This window comes from Zerene cesonia, chromosome 3 (assembly GCF_012273895.1).
Source record: "Zerene cesonia ecotype Mississippi chromosome 3, Zerene_cesonia_1.1, whole genome shotgun sequence".
NCBI classification, from domain to species: domain Eukaryota; kingdom Metazoa; phylum Arthropoda; class Insecta; order Lepidoptera; family Pieridae; genus Zerene; species Zerene cesonia.
Window position 1 is genome coordinate 9,346,038 of NC_052104.1, and position 18,401 is coordinate 9,364,438.

General features: G+C 38.0%; 2 protein-coding genes and 1 non-coding gene across 4 annotated transcripts; 1 reads left to right on the forward strand and 2 right to left on the reverse strand.

The window, feature by feature from the left end:
• Positions 1–550: 550 nt before the first annotated feature.
• On the forward strand, positions 551–11,220 carry LOC119838142. Its single transcript, XM_038363978.1, has 14 exons — positions 551–562; positions 1,021–1,144; positions 3,214–3,360; positions 4,150–4,325; positions 5,147–5,341; positions 5,702–5,917; positions 6,565–6,745; positions 7,282–7,495; positions 7,885–8,029; positions 8,609–8,737; positions 8,929–9,077; positions 9,449–9,689; positions 10,202–10,348; positions 11,155–11,220. The coding sequence occupies exons 1-14, from the start codon at positions 551–553 to the stop codon at positions 11,218–11,220; spliced, it is 2,142 nt and encodes a 713-aa protein (XP_038219906.1).
• Positions 11,221–12,087: 867 nt separating this feature from the next.
• Positions 12,088–17,982, reverse strand: LOC119839499 (RNA-binding protein squid). Of its 2 annotated transcripts, XM_038365799.1 has the most exons (8): positions 17,757–17,982; positions 16,682–16,722; positions 16,219–16,493; positions 15,900–16,031; positions 15,525–15,792; positions 13,998–14,060; positions 12,911–13,033; positions 12,088–12,652 (listed from the first exon to the last, which is right to left on the reverse strand). In XM_038365799.1, exons 1-7 carry the CDS (start codon positions 17,882–17,884, stop codon positions 12,948–12,950), a joined length of 993 nt encoding a protein of 330 aa, XP_038221727.1. In that variant the 5' UTR covers positions 17,885–17,982; the 3' UTR covers positions 12,088–12,652; positions 12,911–12,947. The 2 variants fall into 2 exon arrangements, with proteins under 2 accessions (XP_038221727.1, XP_038221728.1); XM_038365800.1 differs by lacking the exon at positions 13,998–14,060 and having other exon boundaries at positions 17,757–17,981.
• Positions 16,558–16,627, reverse strand: LOC119839523. The gene has a single exon (XR_005288260.1). It is a non-coding gene; the product is annotated as a small nucleolar RNA snR61/Z1/Z11 (small nucleolar RNA).
• Positions 17,983–18,401: the final 419 nt, after the last annotated feature.

Genomic DNA, 18,401 nt, shown 5'->3' on the forward strand with positions numbered 1-18,401 from the left:
ATTATGAAATCTATTTCGTTTTTTGTTTTACCGTCAGGCGATGTCCACGTCCACATATTTTTCTTCTGTTTTTTGTATTTAGCAATAAATAAAAAAAGCTTTGTAAAATATTAAACTTATTATTATACCAATGAACTTTATCACCATTCTTTTTCTCATAATTAATACTCACTAGAAGTTTGCGTTTTCCATTGAACCTGCGGCTTCGGTCGGGTAGTAAATAGAAAACGCAGGGATAAAAAACTAATTGTTCTTTCTCGGGCCTCAAACCATATTTGCAAATGACATCCAATTTCGTTCATTTAATTTCAATATAATGAACAGATCTTATAATCAACAATATTATACAACCTAAATGAATATATAAATTCTCATTTGTCATTAGTATCATGACATTACAGGCCAATGTCTATCAAATCAATGTAGCCTAAAAACTTGTTCAAAGTATCATTTTGTATGCATTAATATTCCAAATTAGCCGCTGAAATTTTAAAATTACTTGTGACATTATCTGTATTTACAAAATTAGTTTACAAACGAGTGGTTCAAAATGCACGATACAGTAAGTTGTACTTTTTATGTATAAAAATCTCTTCTGAGTAGTTTTTTTTTTATTTAGCCCAGCTAATGGTAAGTAGTTATGCTGTCTCTGAAAGAAACTATCTAAATAGCCTATTTCCTCTTGCATTGAATAAATTAAAATTACATTCCTCTGAGTAAATGGATGGCGGCAGAACGTGGAACGTTCCTTTGCATTTGGTTGAAGAAAGAGGACTGATAACATATCCAACGGTGAAAGAATTTTTTCAGTATCAGTCAGTCCAGTAGTTTAAGAGATTAGCGCGATTAAACGGATAATATTTGTATTTTTGTTCGACTGATTAGTACTATTAGTAGTAGTTAGTGATGTTAACTTGAAAAAGTAAACAAGCAATTGTAAAGCGAACTTGACAGAGTTTGAATTCAAGGGATTGTCAAATTTAAGATCTAAGGGTCCAACAAAGCGATAATGATTTGTAGATCGTTCGCCTAGCTGATGTTTGGAAGACGTGCAACAAGATCCGAGCTGCGGCCTTCCGCGTAGGCCTCAACTTGTGGGACTTCTACCGGCCCCTGGATCCGGAGGGAAACTCACTTATATCTGGTAAACCTCGCTGTTGTAAATAATAGTGTTAGTGTAGTATTGCAACCCTATTATAACCCTTTTACATCCCGAATTTACTATACACTTATATAATACTGATCTATTTATTTTACCATTTTTCTGCTACTTTATACTTTTTCTACTAATTCGAATGGTAGTTTTAGCAATTCTATATTTTGTAATTACAATTTTTTATTTATTGTGTACTATACTACAAATCATTTCTGATTACTATTTAGTTTTATATTCTTACGTTAGAATTTAGGTGTTTGATCTCACCACAACCTGTAGTTGTATCTTGCTTGATGTACCTTAATATTCAGTGTTTTAATTGTAACATGCGTTATTATATTCTATAGTTTAAAACATATATCATATGATACCTGTAATTAACCTTTTTTCACGAACATTTTTATGAATCATGAAACATTCATCCATTTCATTTCATTCCATTATCGTATTAAACAGCACGATGTAATATCCTAGCGTCATTTCATTCATTTTAATAGAGCAATATCAAGGGACTTGTTGCGATACTCGCTGCGTACTTTTTCGGCACAGTACATATTCTTTGTCTAAATTACATTTTCTTTTCAAAATGAGTCTCAAATTCGGGAATCTCTGATCTCTGGAATGTGAATGGCAGTACACAAAAATACAAAGGAGGAGTTAAGTACTTCTCGACAGTCGTTTATTGTTATAGTGGGAGTGCCATGACATACTCGGACCTCGAATCTTTCTAGAATATAAGCATAATTACAGTATGTTGTCGTATTATAATCCAGTCTTTCTTGCTATGAAGGTCCGAGAAAATGGGATACGGGTTTCCTCCTCCTCCTAAATTTTAATTTCTTGGCAGAAATTATAAATACGAGAAATACAAGAATATAAAATAAAGGCACAAGTTATTAGAAATTTAGAAGAGTAACATAGGCGAAATCAATTTGAGGACCCTATGGTCCATGGTATGCTACACACAGGAGTGTGTTAACTTTATATAAGTTACATGGGCTTTTTGTTTGTGTTAAACCTTAGCATTTCTTCCCTTCGAAATTTTCTAATTTGAACGAAATCAAATAATTACTGGCATTCATATTATATATTTTCCTTCCTTTAATAAACAAGTTATTTAAAGAAGATTAGTTCGAATTGACTATTATTTTATTGTTATTTTTCAAATAGCTTGATTTTCTATAAAAAAAGTCAAGCCCTCAAAGGGCTTGGAACAAAAGGAGCAATCAGCTACTAACCACTGGCTCATTATCTTGTAAGTCATGCGCCTGTCATTAGATTATATAGAGTAGTTATTAGTGGAACAAAAAAGCTGGCAAACGTTATCTTGTCCGGAATGGTTCCTTCGTATTATATTGTAATATTCTAAATGTAACACTTTAAATAAAAAACAACAAAACTTACATTTTAACTATTTTTTCTAACAAAGTAATATATAGAACTAGTCGAAATTATATAATATTCACCTTTGCTTTCAGACTATCTATTCCTCGTATAAGCCCGTTAATATCTCCACAGAAAATTTCATCTTCGTCCAACCGTTTACAAAAAAGTCTGTTAACGAACAAACATGGAGAATACTCATATATCTATGTATACTAACAATAATATTATAATGAGCAAAGTTTTGTTTGTTTGTAACGATTAAATGAAAACTGTCAGACGGATTTTAAACATTATTTTAAATATTATTTTATTATTTTACGTCTTAACCGAGTAACATGGGCTATATTTGTTGTCCGGTAAACTCTAATAAGTTTAAAGGAAATTATTATCGTTATTTAAAAACCCTATAAAGTCGTGACAAGCTAGTACTATACACATTAATCTTATCTTAATATAATATATAAATCACTTGTCACATTGTTTGTTCGCGATGGACTCCTAAACTAGTCAACCGATTTTGATCAAATCTGCACACCATGTGTAGTTTGATCAAACTTAAAAGATAGGATTGTTAATATTATTTCAATTACGATAAATGGGCAGAGCGTCCCAGGCTGCGCGGGTGTGCAACTAGTGAGAGTATAAAATTAATAAATACGTGTTATATGCAGAATCAAAGTTCGTCTCGGTGCTGGCCGGGCCGCTGCGCTCTGTCATTGGACTGTCCGATGCGGAGATAGCGCAGCTGGCGGACTACTTCAGGGCGCAGGACGGCCGCGTGCTCTACCACCAGCTCTGCCAGATCGTGCATGGAGAAGGTGACATGATCGTTTGATGGATTCCTTGACGCGGCTTATAGGATATTGTGAATTAGCGAACGAAATGTTATGTTGAATATAATTAAATAAATTATTTGAAACATAGCTTGTATTTGATATTATTGAACTGTATGATTTGGCTTTAAACACATTAGCTTATTGTTCCGGGTCTTATGTAAGATGACAGACAACAGAAGGGAGCAAAATTTAGCAAACTGAGTCTCAATGGATGATAATCATTCTATGTAATATGTAGGTTGGAAATGCATTCGATTTCTAGTTAGATAACGAATATATTACAGTTCAAGGATTCCGGATTAGCGGAGCTTGTCCGCTCGCTGGCTGCTCTCCAAGCTTGTTGGATTGCTTCAGTCACGTCCAAATATCGACATGTGTTTAGATTCTGAATTACATATCGTCGAATTAATCTTACATATAGTACTTAAAATACTGATTAATATTGAGGGAATGTGTGTTACCTACACACATAGCAAAGTAAGCAATACAGGCCCATAATGAGAAGAAATCAACATACAGTCAACCATAAATTACTTATAATACTATAAACTCTTCTTTACATATCATATAGTTCTATTTTAACTGACAGTAAATAAAAATATTAGTAGATTGAGCATATACCTCCAGTTCCCGTTGATACATAAAGTTATAAAGCTAGTTAAAACGGTAAATCTTATAGCTGTTTTATAACTTTATATACATAATTTTGCAGACCAACATTATTATAAAATGTGTCACTAATTCTAAATAAATATAGTGTTTATTATATAGATGCCGGCGGGCGCGACAAGACCACGTCTGACTGCCTGCTGGAGGCGTGTCCCCCGCCGCCAGAGCCGTCCTGCCACAAGGTGGACATGTGGCAGCTGCGCCGCCTCTGCTGCTTGCTGGCCACCATCGCGCAGAGGGACATCCCGCTCAAACCCTACTTCCAGGATTACGAGCTGGTCTTTCATGTTCATTTGTCTATGTTTTGCCGATTTACAGTTTTGCCCTTGCTATTAACAATATGAAGACGAAATAAGAGTAATAATTACTCACATTACATATTCAATTAGATAAGAGGAGGTTAGAGGTACCCGTTCGATGTTGAGTTCAAAAGAAGTAAAACGAAAGAAGAAAGGCTCCAAATATATAGCTAACGGATAACTTGATATAAAAATAGATGGATCGATATACATTACAATGATGATTGTAAAAATCTGCATGAAATTCTTGTAACTGGTGGCTCTTTGTGCAATTGATATAGAACTGGAGCAAACATCAAAGTGGATGTCAATAGTCAAATTGATCGAGTCACAACTGAACGCGGTCTATTCAAAGCTTACCTCATTAGTTTTCATAAATAAGAGATGGAGCGTCTTTGAATATTTTATAGCGAGCGCTCCGAGAGAAATTTTAAATCAATATCCGCCGCGCAGTGCCACTACCGTACCGTCACAAAAATAAACATCGTACCTTTACCTCGTGGTCGCTGTGAGTTTTGTCCTACATAAATTATGTACCTAATGGTCCATAAACATTTTGTTCAGAGGAATATTATAAAAATGTGTAATACATAATTTATTGTCCTCTTACACTTTGTTGAATTATGGTTAAACTAACACAATATTTTCTCCCTAGTACCTATGAATTGCTTATGAGAACTTATAAGAGCATATTTTTGATAAATTAGGTACCATCGAACCGGGAATTGAAATTAGATGTAGTAGTAATAACAATAATTATCTTTGCTAGCAAAATATAATTGACTATTCTCATATTTTAGGTTGCCAAAAATGACGGCAGGATCACATTCGCCCACTTTGCGCGCATCCTCAACTACATCGGGGTCCTGGTGTCTCCGGAAGACTTCAACTTGCTCGTGCGTCGTTTCATTAAGGATTCCTACACTTTGGATTACGTTGAGTTTATCAAGGCCGTTGAGGCGGTCAAGAAAGAGGGCATTCAAGGTTTGGGACCGGTACGTTTGCTTTGCATATGACTAAATCACATTAAACAGGAGCACCAAAATTGTGCCGATATCAAAACAGCATATATATTCTTTTCAAAACTGATCCTGAATGGAAGAAATGGTGTCGGTAATAAATAGAATTACCCATTTTAATAAATCATTACTCTATACATGATTTAATGACTCATTCATTATATTAATATCACAACGTCAATAACAGAAAGTCTAAGCTGATGATCTTGCGAAATAAAGGTATTTATATCGCCGTAAGGCAGAACCGAATCCTTCAGAATCAACTTAGGTAAGGGTACTCTGCGTATCAGTTAAGCTCATTATGTTTTGGGGACTACTATCTTTTATCTCTACCAGGAGTACAACAACCCCACAGCGGTGATAGACACGACGCTTCCCAAGATGGTACGGCCCGAGATCGAGGCGGGGCGCTCCACAGCGCCGCTCGGGGCCTCCGATGTGTTCCACCCAGCGCTGGAGACGCCCAAACCTACGCGGCAACTGCTCGACCTCATGCTGAGGGTGCAGGAGTTTGTGATGCAGCGACGTGTGCGCGTTTCGGAGTTCTTTAGGGTGAGTGAATTGGGATCTGGGATGGGATAAATATTTACATATTAATCTGTTTTTCTTAGTGTAGTGGTCATGTGTTGAAAACAATGCTACAAATATTATTTGATAGAAAAAAATCACAAAGTCATATCGTTACGTTCAATTATTAAAAATCATTGCATGCGTATTACTCAAGCAATACATATTATAATAATGTATAACATAGTTATTTAACTGTTTTTTTTTTCAGTACAATCATTAAATAGGAATAATTATTATTATTTTTTTTTTAATACCGTTAATTTGTTAAAAATTATATGCAACCCATAGACAATCAACTCTAATTGTTATTTTTGTACCTCGGGCTCATGTCTAATACAAGTCTATTTGAGTCTCGCCGGTTGTGAGTTTATATTGCGCCTAATGAATCGAGTTACCCAATTCCTTTCAATAATGTTAACGTTCTATCATACATTCAAAAAGTCAAACGAACACACTAAAATGGGAAAAAAATACACTTGAAATGGTTTTAATTTGTAAACATTTTATGCCAATCGCCAGAGCAGGTAAAGGGGCAGCTGGGCCCCTTATGTTCCGGTCACCACAGCCTACATACTCACACTTGTAACACTGACAGTGCCACTAAATAACCTTTAAATAAACGACTTCAGGACTACGACCCACTGAACAGCGGCCGCATATCGCCGCAGCAGTTCCGGCGAGCGCTCGACATCATGGGCTTCAACGCGATCATGTCGGACCTGGAGATGCTGTGCGTCACCAGGCACTACCTGGATCCCAACCAGCCGGACCGCGTGTGCTGGAGGACATTCGAAGACGATTGTGATCAAGGTGTGATTGGTCACCAGCTTGTTACATTTATTTTTATAAGTTGAACGTAAGCAGCTACGGAAGAGCTGAATTTTTTATTAGAGTGTCCAAATTAAAATAATGATAAATAAGCATTGAAACATCACTCGATTCTCAATAGTATCTAGCTACATATTGAGAATGAATAGTTGTCGTGTGCATCACTCTAATATTATAAATGTGAAAGTTTGTTTGTTTGGGTGTTTGACCGTCAAGCACGCTGAAACTACTGAATGGATTTGGTATAAAACTATAAAGGCAAGTATGAGCTGACTTGAGTGATAGGATACTTTTTATCCCGATTAAATACTGCCTTGGGATAAAACAGGAATAGAAATCATTTGTAAATGACCTAATTTCACGCGGGCATGTATATGAAACGTTGTGTAATGAAATAACAATGCATTTTCATGCCGGAAGCAGGCACGATTTAACCCTAATTGTTTAATTAGTCTTCCAGTCCAGTCATTTAGTACTGGCTCTTTCAATTCCGTCATTTTTCGTAATGTTCCTTCTAGTATTCACAATAAAGGAGCTAGAGAAGCACCCGGACGCGGCGGCCGGCGGTGCGGCGGCGGTGGTGGCGGCGCTGCCGGCGGTGGGCTCGGCGGCCGAGCGCGGCGGGCCTGCGCCCGACGAGCTGGACCTGGCGCAAGCGGCGCTGCTGCGGGTGCGCGCCGCCTGCAACGAGCGCTCCATCGACCTGCGCCCCGCTTTTGGGGAACATGACGAGTGAGTGGATATGCACGACAGGATAGAGAAAGATAGAATGATATGAATCTAATAATATGTTCATAATGTTTGATTTGGGAATATTGGGATGAGATATTGGGAAGAGTATATCGTTCTAGGTCTATTGTTAAGTAGTGTATGTACGTAACTATATTGTTTTTTTTTGTTATTATGTACCGACATGTTATTATCTCTATCAATATAATTACACTACTTACTTATCATCTATATTAATAGATAATATTAGTACAAATCACGTCATTCCAATGAATGCTTCTGCTAAACCATAATTGCTGTCCGTCCCCACGGTCCTAATTGACATTCACATAATAAAGTTTTGCTACAAAATCTTGTCAATTGTAAATGTGTTTAGCACGGTCTGTCCACAGACACAACAACGGGCACGTGTCGCGGTCGCAAGTGCGGCGCGTGCTGGCGCGGCTCGGCGTGCTGCCCACGCCGCCGCAGATCCGAGCGCTAGAGACGCGGTATCTGGACGACTGCGGCTTCAATTATGTGGCTCTACTGGATGAGGTCAGCATTTTACTTGTATAGTTTATAGGATGAAGACTTTTAATTTAACAAAAAATAAACCGCTTTCATATTGTCTGAACTAGACCAAATGAAGATTTTAATTTATTATTTGTCCAATGGCGTTAATTAGAATAATAAATAGAATTTGAATAGAGTAAGTAGAACTCAATTTAATGTCATTGAATTGTTCATTCAAAAATATGTCGCTTGGCTTAAGAAGCATTTTCAAACCCACGTGGTACTTAGTTTAGCGGTCATGCGCATTTCGCTCTATCTACACGTTTAGAACCTTTTTTTACAGTAGGTACATGATTAAACTCTAGTTGCCAACTGTCATATTTATTTTGAAAATTGAAGAAATTTTCAAATGTGGAGATCAATTGAGATTTTCTGGTAGGTAAGGATACGAGGGACCCTGAGCTTGAGGGCCCAGGTGCACTGCCCCGCCTAGCCCCTTAGTAGCTACGCCACTATATTTGTCGTTGTTGCCTTTTCTAATCTAATTATGATGATGGGCGAATTAAATTATACAACGTGAAACTTACAGCATTATTGATCATAATGATAATTTATTTCAAGCTGGAGGAAAGACCCACAGAGAGCGCTACCATCGCGGGCCCAGCGATCGCGCCGCGCCGCCCGCAACAATCTGCCACCAATCCTCTCGAAACTGATATCGTACAAATCCTTGCCAAGATCAAAGGAAAGGTGGGTCATTTTGTAAAAGAAAGATTTAAAAAACCCATATCATTAACGAGCAATTGTTAATATTGACCTATATTGCATCTTTTTTTACGGACATTCTCTAACTATGCAAAGTTCACATATCCTTGTCTATAATCATTCAAATATAATGTTTGTATCTTCTATTATAAGCAACATTAAATGATTCATAACAGATGGTGCGAGAGGGCGTGCGTCCACGCGATTTCTTGCAGCAGTTCGACCCTCGTCGCGAGCTGGTCATCCCTCGGGCAGACTTCTACCGGGGTCTGGGTTCCGCTGGCCTATCACTTACTCCACGAGAAATGGATACACTAATGGAAGTGTTAGTGCAGTATTTATTGGCATATAGAACAAAAAAAATATACACAACCCAAAGCACCTTTGGGTTACAGTTTTGGATATACATTTTTCTTTTCTATTTGCATAATTTAGATACTTTTTTCTTACTGTTATATATATCCTTATTCTGGCGTGGCCTAATAATAAAATAAACTACACATTTTTCTTTTTTACTTCTGAATTTCAGGTGAATAGATTCCATCCAAAATAGATTGGGCATGACACTTTAAAATTTATGCATAATATTCCTATTTATAAAATTTTGTAATTATGGACTCTATATTTTTAACATTCCTCGCCATTTCAACATTATTTGCTCAGAAATTATGTCATAACAATTGACTCGTCTTCTAGTTTTTGTGCGCCGGGACGTCGTCGATACGTAGAGTACGAAAGATTCTGCTCCACGGTCGGCGAAGCCCTAACGCAGAGCGGTCTGGAGCGAGCACCCCTCTTGGAGCCCGTGCCGCACGTGCCCACCATCGACACGCCTCTCAATTTCCTAAACTTTGAGGAGAGGAACATTGTTGCGATGGCTTTGTCCAAATTAGCCAAATTTCCCGACCAACTCTCGAATATACTGGAAGTGTTTAAGGTAAGGCTTTGTAGTATAAAATTAAAAAAAAAATATTACTAATCGCAACATTCTCTATATATATAAAATTCTCGTGTCACAATGTAACCATACTCCTCTGAAACTGGGTCAATTGTTATGAAATTTTGTGTGCATGTCGCGTAGGTCTTAGGATCGGCCATCATCTTTTTTTCATACCCCTGAATGGTAAGACAGTGTTTGCCGAGTCAGCTAATTATTATTATATATTTATAATAGTATTAGTAGCTGAAAGTCATGAACTTTATTGTTTTAAGGAGATTCCCTTACCACCCTTCGTGTTTTGCATGTGCATTTTCAATGTGACCACGGGTTGGGAGCTATTTTTTCGCTCAATTTTCGGTAACATAATATTATGTTTTAATAGTATATTATAATAACTACAACCACAATGAATGTATAATAATAAATAATTAATAATTAATGTATAATAACTTAAATTTTTAGCAACTATTTATAAAATAAACATTAATCGCTCTTAATTTTTAACATAGGACATTGACAAGGAACGTTGCGGCACAATCCCGCGAGTTTCGATTGAGCGAGCGTTGTGCCAGCGAGGTCTACTTGCTTTGCTGTCTGCTCGAGAGAGGGACGTAGTGTACAAATGCTTCGGCTACCGAAGAGGGTGTGGTGACGAGGTGACTATCAAAGCAATCATGATCATCCCTTCTAATACAATTATGTAGTTATATTTGTTAGGAACGGTACACGCGAAAACCACACTGAACGGGTTTTTTAAGGTATTTGACACTAATGATGCAACTTATATAGGTAGGTATCAGAATAACACAAGCTCTGCATACTTAATGTTTTTGCTTTGAGCTTTGATTAAGCACTTACTAGTAAAGTACCTATTATATTGTGCTTTTATTGATCAGCGCCATCTAACGATAGTGAGTATTACTTCTATAGTGCCCTAGATAATAAACAGCAAAGATAAAATAAACCTACTATCTACATAAAGATCATACGTAGATACAACTCATTTTGGCACTGCGACCTCTTTGTTTGAACGGACTAAACTCAGGAACTACTGGTTGATTTGAAAAATTCTTTCAGTGTAAGATAGCCCATTTATTGAGGAAGGCTATAGGCTATGTATGTACCACGGGCGAAGGCGGGGCGGGGCGGACCGTTAGTGCAGTATAAACCTGTTGCACTGACCGATTTTTATTACTGATGAAGGTACATAGTTAGTCTAGCTCTAGTTAGACTTCTGTATGCCCAAGTCGAACCTGACCGAGATTTGTCCCACCGGAAATTGACCCAGAACCTGTTCTAACCACTATTGATAGGTAATAAGGAAGTCATGTAACATCACAGTCCCTCCTCTACCACAAGAAATTAAATTCATACACTATGTACACACTGTCACGAACTGGTTTATTACATTTAGGCGTAAATTTTTTCACTGAGGGTTAACATAAAGCAATATTCTTTTCAGGTCAACTACAGGGCTTTGTGTAATGCATTGGATTTGTTGTTTGCTACCTCTGCACAGCCTTGTTAACAGTTGCTTCGTATATACAAACCTTGTAAAATACAATTAGCTGTTTTATTCTTGACCTATAAAGTAGGTAACAGTTAAATTCAAGTAAGGTAAGGTAAGGTACAAGTTAGTCAGTTGGTATCTACCTAGGCACATATTTTTAAACATGAAGCAAATACCCTTAAGCTAGCACAATTTCCGTAGTTTTCGAAATAATCTAGAAATAAGAATATAAAGGAGTGTTTATTTATATTCAAAGCGACCAAGCCCAAGAATTCAAAGCGATAGGTAACCTCAACACTACCATAGGTATGGTAGACACGTTTGGTAGGTCCATGTCAATTTTTTAAAAGCAAATTTGAAAAACCTCGCATAAAAGCATTGTACTTTTCATTCAGGCGTAACTTTATTTAATAATTCAGGCAAAGGTACGTCGGTTGCTCACCCGTTTTTGATAAGCGTACCTATTGTAATTTGTATGCATGTTTATCATATTACCATTAGCTAATAATATATATATAGCTATTGGTATTATTATTATACTCTACCCAGTACAGAGTACTACAATAATAAAGGAAACGGTCGCCATTATCACGATTCGAGATGGGTAGGTACCACCAATGTATTATTATGACATATATCAGCCACGACAAAGACTAGAATGTGGTTCAATTTCAATGTTAACGGAAAAAGTGAATGGCAAAGTCCAGATTAAATTGATTATATATTGCAAGGTATAAACATTAGAACACCTTTAAGTACTTATATATTAGTTTATTCAAATGAAGCCAAGCCAACCGGCTCATGCAAACCAACCACATATAGGTTGGACGTATACGTTTTTCTGTAAATCTGAAGATGAGGACAGAAACGCAGAAAAAGTCAATATTTTATTTACACATTGTTTTATTAGACATACATAACTTTGTATATCTCCAGAGTTTGTTCATGTCTGAGCACTTACACTAATTTCATCCCTACGATTTGGAAGAAACACTATACCATACAAAATACATGATTCAGATTTTCTTTGTTCGATTACCAAATAAAAAATACAAATCTACAACATGTTTGAGATCCAGAACTTCCAGAAGGGGGCGGCTTCGGACACGCTCACAGACAAACACCACGTACGCTACACACACACTCGCGCGCCAAAGGGATTGTTGTATTCATTAAGCTCTGTTATTAATCATTACTCTACAATCAGTTCAAAGGTGATTCTGTTACTATAATGTCAAAATTGAATCTATTCAATAATACTCAAGTAATCTATTAAATCCATACTATATTATATTAAATTTATGAAAGGACCAGGACGCGGCCACGTCTAAGCGACGTACTTTTAGACTTAAAAAATCTTCTTATTTAGTTTTCTTAAATTAATTATGTGGAATGGAATGAGGCGTCCCGCGCGCCGGCGCGAGCCGCGCTCATCTCCGCTGGACTTAACCTGCAACAACACTTCGGTCACTCGCGCTCTGCTGATTACGCCCTCTCAACCAGTCATCGCAATTCAATAGCATTTCTATTTTATATATAAAATAATCTTATAAGTGTTGAATTGGTCTATTTTTATGTGTCACAATAAAGTAAAATTTCTATTTAATTGAATTAGCAATTGAGACCAATAATGTAAATCATATTTTACGTCAGATGCAGGGGATTATCAATAAATAAGGACTGGCAAGTGTATCGAATAGGTAACCACCTTAATGGAGTGAGATGACTATCGTGTCGCAGGTACGTTAGTAGGGCTGGTGCCTCTGGTTGGCGCGGCCGCCGCCGCCGCCGCGCTGCTTGCCGCCCTGGTAGCCCGCCGCCGAGTTCGACCCTAGAGGGAACACGCGCACCTCACAACAACTACTCTGGATTGTCCACCACCGATCGCACAACTTGACCAAAACGACTGCGTTTTAATGTTCCTTTGATTTAATTCAATTAATTTTAAGTTTTCCGTCAAGTTGCTAAAGGTTCCATAGACAATCATGAGCACATAGTTAAATTGAGAAAATAAGACCAACCAATCATTCTCAGCATGTATAAATATTCAATGTACTAAACTTGTTCATCGGGGATATTTAATATGCTTTGGTCATATCTTCCGACATAAATTATTAAAACAAATTCATATTGTGAAACATTTAAGTTTTGCAAAATGCCAGTTGGTTCGAGATAATTTTGAAAAAATGTTCCACTTTCTGTGTTAATAAAACGTGTAAATGAAGAGTTAATATGACCTCGCACAACATGCAGTCTCCGTATTTTTCGTTTCGATGGTACGTGTCTATGTTTATATACGCTCTAAATAAACAACTCTAAACTAAGACACTATAGGAAGTAAATGCGGGCTTTTCATTAATTTTGAATAATTTTACGTAATCCTAATGTAGTCGTGCATGTTAAAAAGTTAATGAAAGCGCAACTCAACGTACATTCGAAAATAAATTAATGAGATTAATGCCAATCGTTACACCAAAAAATTAAGCAGGGTCTATCGGTGAATGGACTGAAACACTTTGATTATCGCCTCTACATCCGTAAACTGTCGCAACATACATCGACTTATCGCGATATCACGTTCCGTTTGTACCTCAAGCGATAACCAAATAGTTTACCATGTCGAGCTCAGTTTTGCCAACACTAAGACGATTTAACAATTTCTATGTTTTCGTAATTCATCCGAGGTATTTTTCCACAAAATAATCGAAAGATGCCCTAAATCGATTCAGTTGGCAATACAGAGCGCACTACGCTGTGAGGGAATGAGGTGAGGGTCAATGGGCAGAGGTCGGTACCTTTCCCGCGAGGAGCCGCGCGCGCGCCGTAGCCTCCCTCGTACCCTCCGTACCCGCCGTAGTCTGCCCGCAACACAAAGCTGTTAATAGCCGCAGTGGCACCCTTCACGTGCCAATAGCGGACCCTCGCACCCGCCACGATTCCCACGCTACTTGCGCCTAACCCGACAGCCAATATCATGCGAGGAAGCATCGCCAAGACGATAAATTACGCCCCCCGGAGAAAATGTACTTACTAGCGTTCGAAAGTTTGCTTCGTGCTTACAGGAAAAATTTTGAGTACACAGCGTCTGCGATATTCGGGTGCGTCCACTATTGACATGTCGAATGGCACTAACTATAAGCCCTCATTTTTCCTTGCCGATAGTTCACATTAACGATTTGTCTAAACATGACATTCTCTACAACTCATTTCGAATGATTCTGCTATCTTCTACAAGCATAACTTCGTATGGGCTAGCCTAGTACACATTTGTGAAAACAAAATTAAAAAATCTCAAGTTTGAAACTTATGAATTTTCACCAACATTCTCAGTATTAGGCAAATTAAACATTGATTTTGGTGAAATTAATTGTAGTCAGTTATATATGTAGTAACTCATTTACAAATGAAATATTTTAAAAAGTTGAATTAAGTACATTGATATATTTTATTTTTAATTAATGAAAATTGTTAGTAAAAAGCAGAAGGCTCGTTTAAAAGACTAACTGAATGATTATTTTGAACTGAATGAAGATTAGTGAACTATCACCCTGATGTAATTATTGAAGACTAGATGTTCCGTATGGCATGCAGATGATGATCTGTGGGTTGGGGCGGGAGGCGGGCGGGGGAGAGGGAGGTGCGGTGTATAGGAGTGGGGCATATATGGAAACACATTGGTTTTTGGTAACAGTGCTTTATTTAAAAGCTTCATCATATCTTTATCACTTTCACAATGTCTCTCCATATATTACCCCATTTACCCAGATGTAGCATGTGGCAAGAGTATGTAAGGTAAAATAAAAATATACCAAAATAAATATAAAACTCGGGCAACGATGCTACATATGTCAAAAGTGGTATTACAAAAACACTTAATAAGATAAGGCGGTAACATATATGTACAGAACATAACCCTAGTGAAACAATGATAAAGAGTGATCGCTGGGCACCGGAGACACTAGCCAAATGGAATTTAAACAAATGCAAATCAGCCAAATATATAACATTAGATTAGATTAGATTACAAATAGGAGAGTGCGAGTATGTCGCCCCGTTCACTACACATTATCTCGATAGAATATCAATGTAAATACGTAGCTATGATAGAAAAATAAATATTTTCTAAGCACTAAGGTATACCTAACGTTCACTGTACGTCGATAGGAGGCATCTCAGGGACGGAGTCTCCTCATTACACGCTAAGCCTAGCGCGGGCGCGAGCGCCGCCCGCCTTACGTCTACATTTACATTCTACAATCAGGTAACATCAGTCGAGGTAATGTGTCGGTGAGAACGCGCCTAGTGCTGCTTGCCGCGTTTACCGTAATTCGGGTATCCGGAGTAATCGTAACCGCCGTAGCCGCCATAGCCATCATAGCCGTAGCCTCCGTAGCCCCCGTAGCCGTCGTAGCCGCCGCCATAGCCGCCCTGGCCGTAGCCGTAGCCGCCGTAGCCCTGGTTGCCCCAGGCCTGGCCGCCGTAGCCGCCGCGGCCGCCGCGCCCGCCGCGCGCCCCGCGCCCCCCGCGGCCGCCGCGCGCGCCCATCGCGCCGGGGCCGTCCGGCTTCGGCGTCGCTCTCTTTACGTCGACCTGCAAAAGCGTCACCGTTAATAATGCCAATAACATGTAACGTAACTTTCATATGTTACTTCAGATGCAAATTGAATTGAACCATAACATAGTAATTATGAAATTACCTCTTTGCCAGCAATGGTCTGTTTGGGAGTCTTGAGAAGTTCATTGACCACCTGCTCAGACTCAAATGTGATGAAACAGAAGCCTTTCCTTTGATTCTTTGTTTTATCGAATGGCATCTCAACCTCCACTATCTGAAAGACACAATTCAGTTAGATCTATTTTAAAGTAAATGAGTATTAAAAATTTTATATTTTAATGTCAGTGGCCCGGTTTCTTCTACAGCAATGTGTTAGAAAATTTCAATCTCACCAATTCCGGAATTTTCATCATTGAATTTTTTTGTGATAGGAGGATTTTAGTATTAAATGTTATATTTACCGTGCCAAAATTGCCAAAGAAGTTCTTTATCTCATCATCTGAGATTTCGCTGCTGAGTCCTCCGACAAAGATTTTTCCATATCGGGCTTTAGCTTTCTTTGGATCGACTTTCTTGTTGTTGATGGTGTGATCCCCTGCGGCCATGACCTTGTCGATGGAGTCTGAGCTTTTGAACACAATGAAGGCGAAACCCCGTGATCTGCCAGTATTGGGGTCAGTCTTGACATTGATGCTTTCAATTTCGCCATAGGCGCTGAAGTGTTCACGTAATTCCTCTGTAAATAAATTAACAATTTAATCTCATATTGTTAACGCAATATCGCGAATTATAATAATGTAACTTCAGTTTTGTGGGTAAAAGTTTTCTTCAAATTTATCAGAAGCAGAACTGATATGTTCATCATTTTATATACAGAGATTTTTTTATAATAATGTAAATTATTACATAGAAAAATCAACTTACTGTCTGTTGTTTCCCAGCTCAATCCTCCGACAAATAGTTTTCTGTAATTACACAATAATGAATAAGCATGGGTCATAAACGGTACGACAAATGTGCCGCGAAAAGGAACTGACTTAAAAATTATAATTTAAAATTATAAATTATTACTATAAACTATGCAGTACTTGTTTTCAGTACTTTACAGCTACTTTTTTTAAGTCAACAAAAATAAAAACAAACTCCAAGCACTGCAGCAAAGCAAATTGAGAAACCTGTAAGTTACAAAAATATGATCTCCAAAATTTAAACATTAAGACAACGAGAATATGATACAAGAATGTTACAGTTTAACGCAAGATTTGAAATTGGCAAGAGTGAGGGCCCAAAGTTAAGTGGCCGAGACAATCAATGGTAACTAGTCAGTTTGGTCGAGGTTTACTTTAGTGTGAGCCCAGCGGATATATACCATGACGTCCTCCGGCGGCTGCTGCGGCGGCGGCGCAGGCTCACACCTGCAGAGAGACAGGGCGTTAGTAGCGCTCCAAACTGACCGCGAGAGCGAGCCCTCGCACCTATTTCCACTACCACCGATTTAAAATCTTGCAAAATATACTACCAAGAAACCGTTAAAAAGAACGGTCCACGCCCGTTCATTAACCGTAACATTCGAACCACAATGTCGTGCGAAAAACTGATGCGCAAAATCGATAACGGGACTGTGCCGGTGGAGTGAGGAGGGACGCGCGAAAGACGCCATTTTACATCGTGCGCCATCGAATTGATTTTACATGAACTTAACCTGCGAATTATCTGAAATGAAAACTATAATGTCCAGGACTAAATTTAATTCGCGAACATACCGCTGCAAAGACAGAAATAGTAAATTTGGAATAGATCTTAAAGATTAAAGTAGATTAAAATGGCCGATAACGTTAAAATGCCGGACCGCCGCCGCCATTGCGGCGAATGAATAATGTACTGCAAAATAAGTTTAAAACAAAGAAAAGAGATTAAACCGCATAGAATTTCAAAAAACCATAGTTTATCAGTAAAACTAAACAATTATAAGGAAATAAACAGTAAATCTATTAAATACCTGTCGTCATCACGCCCAGGGGCATCGGCACTGTTTTGTTCTAATCCACCATCACCTCCACCGTTTTCCGCGTTTCCATTTACTTGATTTTCAGTAACGTCTTGTGCAAAGTTAACGATATTAGCCATGACTTATGAATAGACTTAAATTAACAATAAACTAAAACTAAGGTCTACACACGACCTTCAGTAACGAATGCCAAACGCAGAAGAAAGATGGAATGACGAAGGAAGCGTACCGTGAGTCGGCGCGAAACAGTTTATCATGTTGGTAATCCTGCAGGAAAATACGCTTCGCGTTGTGCGTTAGCATCCCCACCCTAATATTAACCAATGAAATGTAAGCCGGGCTTGGGGTCAATGGCATCATTTTCTATCAACAAGAATAGCGTATAGCATTTTACATATATTGGAAAGAGATAGATGTTAATTTACGGAATCAATACTTTTGCCAACATAATGGAAATTTTTACCGCCATTTTAAGAGCACAGAAACGTCTAAAAACTGATGATCTGAGAATTTGGCTGTAACTTTTAATACCTAGCATAATATTATAACTTATAATGCTTTTCGCATTGGATAACAAATTTAATTCGTATTATAAAAAGCCACAATGTCCAATGAGCATTTTTAAACCTTAAAATG

Coding starts and splice junctions, on each gene's coding strand:
- LOC119838142 (XM_038363978.1), top strand. Junction 7,496..7,884: donor GCTTTTGGGGAACATGACGA/GTGAGTGGATAT, acceptor GTCTGTCCACAG/ACACAACAACGGGCACGTGT. Junction 8,030..8,608: donor ATGTGGCTCTACTGGATGAG/GTCAGCATTTTA, acceptor ATTTATTTCAAG/CTGGAGGAAAGACCCACAGA.
- LOC119839499 (XM_038365799.1), bottom strand. CDS start 17,884: ATGGCTAATATCGTTAACTTTGCACAAGACGTTACTGAAAATCAAGTA. Junction 16,032..16,218: donor TCTTTGGCAATTTTGGCACG/GTAAATATAACA, acceptor TGTGTCTTTCAG/ATAGTGGAGGTTGAGATGCC. Junction 14,061..15,524: donor CTCCGGATACCCGAATTACG/GTAAACGCGGCA, acceptor TGTTGCGGGCAG/ACTACGGCGGGTACGGAGGG.